The sequence below is a fragment of the Leuciscus leuciscus genome, assembly GCF_965113295.1.
Source record: "Leuciscus leuciscus genome assembly, chromosome: 17".
Lineage (NCBI taxonomy): Eukaryota > Metazoa > Chordata > Actinopteri > Cypriniformes > Leuciscidae > Leuciscus > Leuciscus leuciscus.
The window spans coordinates 40,384,129-40,392,729 of record NC_138741.1 but is presented as its reverse complement, the minus strand read 5'-3'; the positions used below and the strand labels follow the sequence as shown (position 1 = coordinate 40,392,729).

Genomic DNA, 8,601 nt, shown 5'->3' with positions numbered 1-8,601 from the left:
ACAGCTGGTGTTAGGGTTAGGTGGAGCACAGGGGGACGAGGGAGACACACACACGTTTACAGCTGGTGTTAAGGGTTAGGGTTAGGTGGAGCACAGGGGGAAGAGGGAGACACACACTCGTTTACAGCTGGTGTTAAGGGTTAGGGTTAGGTGGAGCACAGGGGGGCGAGGGAGACACACTCGTTTACAGCTGGTCTTAAGGGTTAGGGTTAGGTGGAGCACAGGGGGACGAGGGAGACACACACTCGTTTACAGCTGGTGTTAAGGGTTAGGGTTAGGTGGAGCACAGGGGGACGAGGGAGACACACACTCGTTTACAACTGGTGTTAAGGGTTAGGGTTAGGTGGAGCACAGGGGGACGAGGGAGACACACACTCGTTTACAGCTGTTGTTTTAATCCGTCTCTTTTGTACCCTTTCGACCACTTCTGTCCTGATTTCTTCGAGGTGAGGGCCTGAAATGGCATCCTAAATCTCTTCACTTGTGGCGTCCAAACTACGAGCCGTTTTCTTTCAGTACTCTTAGTGTTAGTTTGGCGAGACTTTACTGTCTGAAAGGCAAGTTACCACTTGTCATCGGGCGTCAAGCCAAATTAAGCATCAAGCACAGTGAAACCCTTACCAAGCAAATAAAATTGATCAGCTTACCGGTTGAATATGGCCTCTTCTATGAAGTTTAACAAATCCAGAGCACCTTCTCGCACTTGTCCTGGGGGATGCGGATTCACTGTTTCAGCTAGGGTTAGTCCGGCGTGTCTGGGCCTAGAACATGCCCAAGCAGCGTTACAGACACTGATCGCTTGTAAGCAGATGAGTGAGAGTTTCACATAGTTTTGGAGCAAATATTCTAGGCTATGTGATACAATTTCAAAAGTCTTGTGAAGAAATAATCAGTATGGGTTTCATGGCATTATTTCAGTGACAAATTATTATTTATTTTCTTTCACAAACCACGTCATTATCTCAAAACTACAAACTTTTACACACATGCTGCTAATATATTATTGTAGCAGAGTTTGTGCTGAATACAGTGTAATCAGACTTTAGCCATGGAAATGTCACGAGTAACAGAAATAAGCACAAATGTCAGAGCATGTCAGAACACCTCCAGGGCCAGAAACACCTCAGACCCCAGAGGGTTAAAGGCGAAACAGTAGTTAGACATCCTATCATAAGTAGATTCATGAGGGGCCGTTTGAGGCCAGTGATCAGACCGATGTTACCAGCATGGGATCTGTCTATGGTCCTGTAAACACTCAGGAGAGCCCTATTTGAACCCCTGGAGCTAGCTGACATGAAGATTGTCTCATACAGCTTTACTGCTCACCCGGACCTCTGTGAAACGGGTTGGAGAACTACATGCATTGGCAGTTAACCCTGCGTGTGGTAAATTTACACAAATATTTCCCAGGGTTATTTGCACCCGAATCCAGCATTTGTGCCTACTGTAATCAAGCCGGGCTATTTATGAATGGAAGTAGAGGTTCAGGCTTTCCACCCTCCTCCCTCAGAAACCCCAGCGGAGGAGAATCAGCACTTATGTCCAGTAAGAGCGCTACGGATTTATTTGGAAAGGACACAAGGTTTTAGACGATGTGAGAATCTCTTTGTGTGTTTTGCAAACCCTAGAAGAGGCCATGCACTGTCAAAACAACGGCTATCTCACTGGATAGTGGAGTATCAAATGAGCTTACTCTGTAAAGGGTCAACTATTACCGGCAAATCTGAGAGCCCTTTTAAATTCTATAAACTGGATGTTACAAAGTCCACATTAACACAGGCAGAGCTGGGAACACGGCTATAGAAAAATGAATAAAAAAAGGGGGGAGAGCCTGCTTTGACCCTGCTAAATACAGGTGGTAAAAAGTGATGCCTGCATATTGGGCGTTTTCTATATCCCATAGTGGGATGTTGAACATCCGGTTATGGTTATAACCTTGGTTCTCTGAGGGAGATGAGTGAGACATCTCACCAGAGGGCCCATTATTCATCCGCTCTGAAGAGCTGTAAACGTATGCCATTTTGGGCCAGCGCTGCTGTTTATAGTCAAGTCAGATTTATTTGTATAGCGCTGAATTCACATCGATTCAAAGCAGCTTTACAAAAGGTCATATTGTATAAGCTTTAATATTGAGGAGCTTTAGGGCTGGGCGATATCACGAAATATGTTGCTAATATAAATGCTACACTGTTTGAGATTTAGCTATATTTTATTTACTAATTTACCCAGCAGATAAGTCAGTGCCGCTTATAGTGAGCAATGAGCAGGACCGCATGAAATTACTGGCATTGCAAAGGAGAGATATTTTCTATAGGCTGATAGTAGACAATATTTTCCATTGAACCGAGGTTATAACCATACCTGGATGTTTTCAACTACCTCTGGAAGTGGTCGAAAGTGGACAAGCTCAAAACGTATTAGACCCTATCTACACCTGTATTTAGTGTCGTCCACTTGTGATCCGATCAACCGAAACGCTTCTTAACCCTCTGGAGTCTGAGCGTTTTTTTGGGCCCTGGGGGTGTTCTGACATGCCCTGACATTTGTGCTTTTTTCAGTTGCTTATAAACATATTAATGGCAAAGGTGTAAATTCACTCTATATAGCACAAACAGGACTACAATAATATGTGAGCCACATGTATGTACATGTTTTCATTTTTGAGAGAATAATGTTTATGCGTGGTTATCGAAAAAACTAAAAATTAAATTTTTTGAAATAAGACCACAAAACACATACTAAATATGTGGCAATAAGACTTTTGACTTATGGATGTCGTCGCCTATAGTTTTTTCTTCAAAATTATGTGAAAATAGTCTTGCTTTATCGTTCACATAAAACCATACATTGATTTAAATTGATGTAAAACAGGTTTTGCTTGGAAAGCCAATATGCGAGGGGGCGTGAACAAGGAGTGGTTTACACCTTAGAATACACCCACTCTGCATAATGATGAGCCATTCACTCAGGTGTGACACTGACTGAGCCACAATGAAAGGACAAAAGATATATTTAGAAGAAGACTTATATTGACCATTTAAGATTTTGCTTACATCTATCTTGTAAATATGTTTTGCTATTTTATTAAAATGGTTACAATTACAACAATAATTACAATTTCAACAATATTTCAAGTGTACTCTTTCTTTGTAAAAAAAAATGATTATAGGCCCTACATTTTATCTATGTATTCATTAGTTTGAATATAACCAACATTGGAACAGCTAACATCTTAGTTGATGACTTTATTTTTGACAAAAATCGTATTTTATATATAGAAATGGCTAAACAAAAGCTTATTTGATGTGGCAGTATATTCTACAGTAAAAACTGTACCCAAATCTACTAAACAAAATGTTGTCTTTCATATTTCGTCTGACTGTAACGTTGTTTTCATGAAATATTAGGGCATATTGTTAATTTGCAGTTTAATACGTTGCTTATACAAATAGCCTACATTTTATTTCAACATTCAGTCGATGTTTACTTATCTCAGTATAGCAATACAGTTTGCTAAAACATCATCATTCATTCACACACGCGATTTAAATTTAAACTGTCTTTGCCAGCTGTGGTAAACAGCGCGCATTCATGCCGTTTATTCATTCATAAACAGAAACCCACGTGAAGAAATTCACGTGAGAAGGAAAAAACTTACTTGTATTCCTCAGCTCGCTCCTCGATATACCCGCACTTCTGAGGGACATTTTCGATTAGTATTATTCCTCACAGCGCTGCAAGACGGTGTAAACAATGATCTAAATAAACGTGTGTGTTTTCTCGAGCTGATGGGGGCGTTCACAGGATTGCCTCAGCCATTTGCGTTTGAATAGCGCGCGCTCTCCGTGGGCGGGGCCGATTATAACGTAATGAGATGAGATGAGCTCGACTGGAATCGCTCTCTTTTAATACAGATTTCACAAGATGAGAATAATTGTTTTTTTATATAAATGACTTCATTTAAAAGAAGAGAATTCAAGCTTCATGCCTGTGTGTCTGTATGCCTGTTTGACTGAGTATTCGCTGAGTTATTGTTAATTTTCGGACGCGTTTCAGAATGGACTTCACTGGCAGAGAGAAGGCAGAACTCGCTTCGTGTTTATTTTTCTTTATTTGGCAAAAAGCACAACACTTTGTTTTTATTGTGAGTATACACAAAAATAATACACATTTAACAGAATCGATTGATGTATGAAACTCCTATGGAAAATCAAAGTCAACAGAGTATTTATGAGTTTCTTTTACACTAATAAAAAAAAAGCGAGCTGGTATCGCCGGCGATACCGTAGACCTCAGGGGGTTAATACCAGGAGTTAACAGGGCCAGAGGCTCTTGGAAAGCAGACATGAAGAAAACACCTAGAACACTATAATAACCACACAACAACACTTTAGCAGCGCTCCGTCATGTAGCGCAGCTGTGCTTCGGGCGATCCGAGGCCCTTCCCCGACCCTGCCTCTCTTCACCTCCTTTAGTAACCGCAGCTGCAGCGCCCTAGTGCTCATGACCTCAGTGATGTCATCAGGCAGATGTTGCTGACGTGTCCGTGTCTTTCAGTGGAGCGGGTGGCGGTGCTGTGCCGGTTTCTGGACATCGGCTCGGTGACGAAGAGCCACGTGCTGAAGTACTCTCTAGCGCACGCCTTCTGCTGCTTCCTGGCCAGCGTGGAGGACGTCAACCCGGCCGTGGCCACCCGAGCCCGGCTGCTGCTGGACACCGTCAAGAGGCCCGCGCTACAGGTGAGCACCGACGCCTCGCCTCGAGTCATGTGGCCTCACAGAGCCAGACGTGTGTGTGTGTGTCTCCCCACCAGGGCCTGTGTCTGTGCCTGGACTTCCAGTTCGACACCGTGGTGCGGGACCGTCCCGTGATCCTCAGCAAACTGCTGCTGCTGCACTCGCTGAAGCCGGAGATTCCCGCTCTGAGCTGGGAGTTCTTCGTCAACCGCTTCGAGACGCTGTCGCTGGAGGCGCAGCTGCACCTGGACTGCAACAAGGAGTTCCCTTTCCCTACAAGTGAGTGTGTTGAGACGTGTCAAGCATCCGTAACGTGTGTATCGATCTCACATGTGTTGATCTCCTGTGTCAGCCATCACTGCGGTGAGGACGAACGTGGCCAACCTGAGCGACGCCGCCATGTGGAAGATCCGCCGCGCTCGCTTCGCCCGCAACCGGCAGAAGAGCGTCCGCTCGCTACGGGACAGCGTCAAGGGTCCGACCGAGTCCAAACGGGCTTTCTCACTCCCGGAGACGCTGTGCAACAAACTGCGTGAGTTTATGAATCTGACCGTCGGTGTCTGTCACACACTCTTCACTGACAGAGAGTAACAGTGGAATCAGTGTTTTGCTCAAGTATTTGTCTGTGGATTCAGCACAGAAGTCCTGTTTCTCTTCTTCCAGCTCTAAGACTCGTGAGACAGGAGCAGTCGGCACCCATACTGGGAAATATGCTGGAGAAAGTGCTGACAGGTAGAACATGTCGTACACAGCACACACACCGCTGACAGTCAGTCATGGCTCACTGACACAGATATTCTTTCATTGCTGATGCTGTAACAGTGGGTCAGGGAATGTGTGTACAGTGAACGTGACTCGACTTAACACAACGCACTGCAGCGGAAGAGCGGAAAACCAATGACATATGTCGTATAATAGTTACTATAGTTACTAATTAGTACTGAGCGTGTGCCGTATGTTAATCATCACACACAGTCTCTGCAGAAGACCGTAACCGTGCTGTATGTTAATAAGTGCTGTCAGTTAAACGCGTTATTAATGGCGTTAACGCAAACCCATTTTAACGGTGTAATTTTTTTTATCGCAAGATTAACATTCTTTTTGGCCTAGCAAACTTTGTCGTTTTTTTCACATGCTGTTGCAACAACTAGTAACATTAGAAAAACTACAACACCACACCGAATCTAGCTAGACCGGAAACAAAACAACAGGCACGCCGCGCACACTTGTTTGGGCTTGTGAGCTGGTCAAAGAGTAGTAGGCTAAAGGGGGTCGCACACCGGACGAGAAGCGCAGCGCCGCGTCTTTAAAATTCGAACACATTATTCTCTATCAGTGTACACACACCGGCGGCGCCATTCGGAGTCTGTCCGTGGCGCCCAGCAACGGCTCAGGACCTTGTTCAAAATCCTGTCGTGCCATTTACATAGTTTTATATTAAATTTACATTTATTTCTCTCAAATCGTCGTTAATGTATATACTGACTTCACCCTGTGCTGCAATATACATTTAGTTTTACATTCATTCACAGAAATCAGCTGCGTGGATGAAAACTGCTGATGTTATCGGATTTATAGGTGATATTCTCAATTCATTCAGTACAATCATAACATTGTACAGACATTATCTTAATTCCATGATGTCCTTAAACATAACAATATTGCTGGCCATAAACTGAGAAAGTGCGTGTCTGGTGTGCGATACCTCGAGTTGTCCTAGACGCGACGCGACGCTGCGCTTCTCGTCCGGTGTGCGACCCCTTAACGCTACGCTTTGAGTAGATGGTGAGCGCGAGACGCCGAAATGGATGCCAATAAGATTCTGAATGGAAAGTTTACTTTTAAAAAGATGCCAAATGGTTCCATTGACAAGACCAAAGTGATCTGTGTGTTTTGTCGTTGTGAACTTGAGCGATCATCGCAGCACGTCCAGTCTGAAATACCACTTGACGCGAATGCGAATTCTCTGATGTGATTATTTGCTTCGAGTGAGAATGTTAGTGTGAAATTGAACACTACAGTATATGCCAATGTTGTTTTCAATAATAAAAAAACATTTGCACAAAGCAAGCCGATCCACTTTTCCATGTTGATAAGAGCATTAAAATGAGAAAAAAATTATAGGACAAAAAGAATAGATAAAAATGTGCGATTAATTGCGATTAACTGCGAGTTAACTATGACATTAATGCGATTAATCGCGATTAAATATTTTAATCGTTTGACAGCACTAATGTTAACCATCACGTACAGTCTCTGCAGAAGACCGTAACTGTGCCGTATGTTAATCATCACACACAATCTCTGCAGAAGACCGTAACCGCCTCCTGTTGCCCTGCAGGGGAGAGCTCTCCTCTAGAGGAAGACTCCATCATTAAAGACCTGCTGCCGGAGGACGCCGGGATCGACCACCAGACCGTCCACCAGCTCATCATGGTGCTCATGAAGTTCATGGCCAAAGACAAAAGCAGTGCCGAGGCGGACATCGGCAGTGCCAAAGCCTTCAACACGGTGAAGCGTCATCTGTACGTGCTGCTGGGATACGACCAGCAGATGGGCTGCTTCATGATCACCCCGCAGAAGATGCGCTCCTCCACCTGCTTCAACGCCTTCATCGCAGGCATCGCTCAGGTGAGTTCGGCTGTGTGCGCGCTCGTCTCCCAGCGGGCCAGTGGTCAGACCGCTTGTGTTGGTCTCCTCAGGTCATGGACTACAACATCGGCCTGGGGAAGCAGCTGCTGCCGCTGGTGGTGCAGGTGCTGAAGTACTGCACGTGTCCTCAGCTGAGGCCCAACTTCCAGGAGCCGCCGCGCTGCTCGCTCTGGGCCCTCAAGCCTCACATACGCCAGATGTGGCTCAAAGCTCTGCTCGTCATCCTCTACAAGGTATCCTTCCAGGGCTTAATCTTATCAAATGCAAAGTAAAAATCGTGAGTACATTGGTGAGTAAATGAAACGGTGTCACTCGCCAAATGGCAGGTGACATTTTTATGAATACAGTATACAGCTGACTTGACACCGCTGCATCATCACAAGAGTTTAATCCTGGACAAGTTAAGCAGTGCAAGGAGACGCAGCAGGGAGCTCGTTCCATCACTCGTTCCATCACTCGTTTCCATTACACAGAACGCCGCATCTCAGACAGCGCGTCTTTCACGTCCTCTTGTGCTTGAGCAGACAAATTCACACAAAATGATATACAAATATAGCGAGTATCCTAGTAAACATAGTCAGTTATGTCTTAAGTGAACGTGAACAGTTGAGAAAGTAAACGCTTGTGTATCAGTGTATTGGATCCGTGCATTCGCTCTTAAAGTGACAGCAGCCTAATATTCCTGCTGCGATCTGTGTTTAATGTTAATCAAACAACAAAAGACCAAGACAAAAATCACTCACTGCTCTTGACTGAATAACTTTTGTAACTTTAATAAGGATGAATTAATAAGGATGTTTAATTTACAGTGACGACTATGCAGTGTTATTTTACATTGCTTACTAATTACATTTCTGTGCCTGAAAGCTACTGTCAGATCTACAGGAAAAGCACTGTTCATTTCATTGGTATCTTTGTTATTTTGTATTTATTTGTGATTTTGCTTCTAATTTGATTATTTGTTCTTATTTTATTACTGACTGTTCACTTGTCTTTAATAATAATATATTACATTTGTATTAGTTAGGCTAGAATAGTTTGAGCTGTGGTATCAAAACTGGAATAGAGATATGTGAAATTTCCCTGATATCTGAAATGTTGGTGTCATAACTGCCTGTTTTTGCAGTGTCCAATTGCAATGTTTTTGTTTCATGGCCGGTAAAAAATTTTAATGTCCGGCACATTTTCTGAAGTCACCGGCCATTGGTAGGTG

General features: G+C 43.9%; 1 protein-coding gene across 4 annotated transcripts in view; it reads left to right on the top strand.

Moving 5' to 3' along the window:
* Positions 1 to 8,601, top strand: part of unc79 (unc-79 homolog, NALCN channel complex subunit) — a 77,668-nt gene that overhangs the window by 49,081 nt on the left and 19,986 nt on the right. For all 4 annotated transcript variants that reach the window (XM_082143383.1, XM_082143381.1, XM_082143382.1 and 1 more), the window contains 6 exons: positions 4,558 to 4,739; positions 4,814 to 5,015; positions 5,089 to 5,268; positions 5,400 to 5,468; positions 7,078 to 7,367; positions 7,439 to 7,621. In XM_082143383.1, coding sequence (XP_081999509.1) covers positions 4,558 to 4,739; positions 4,814 to 5,015; positions 5,089 to 5,268; positions 5,400 to 5,468; positions 7,078 to 7,367; positions 7,439 to 7,621 — 1,106 coding nt within the window. The remainder of the gene's footprint in view (positions 1 to 4,557; positions 4,740 to 4,813; positions 5,016 to 5,088; positions 5,269 to 5,399; positions 5,469 to 7,077; positions 7,368 to 7,438; positions 7,622 to 8,601) is intronic.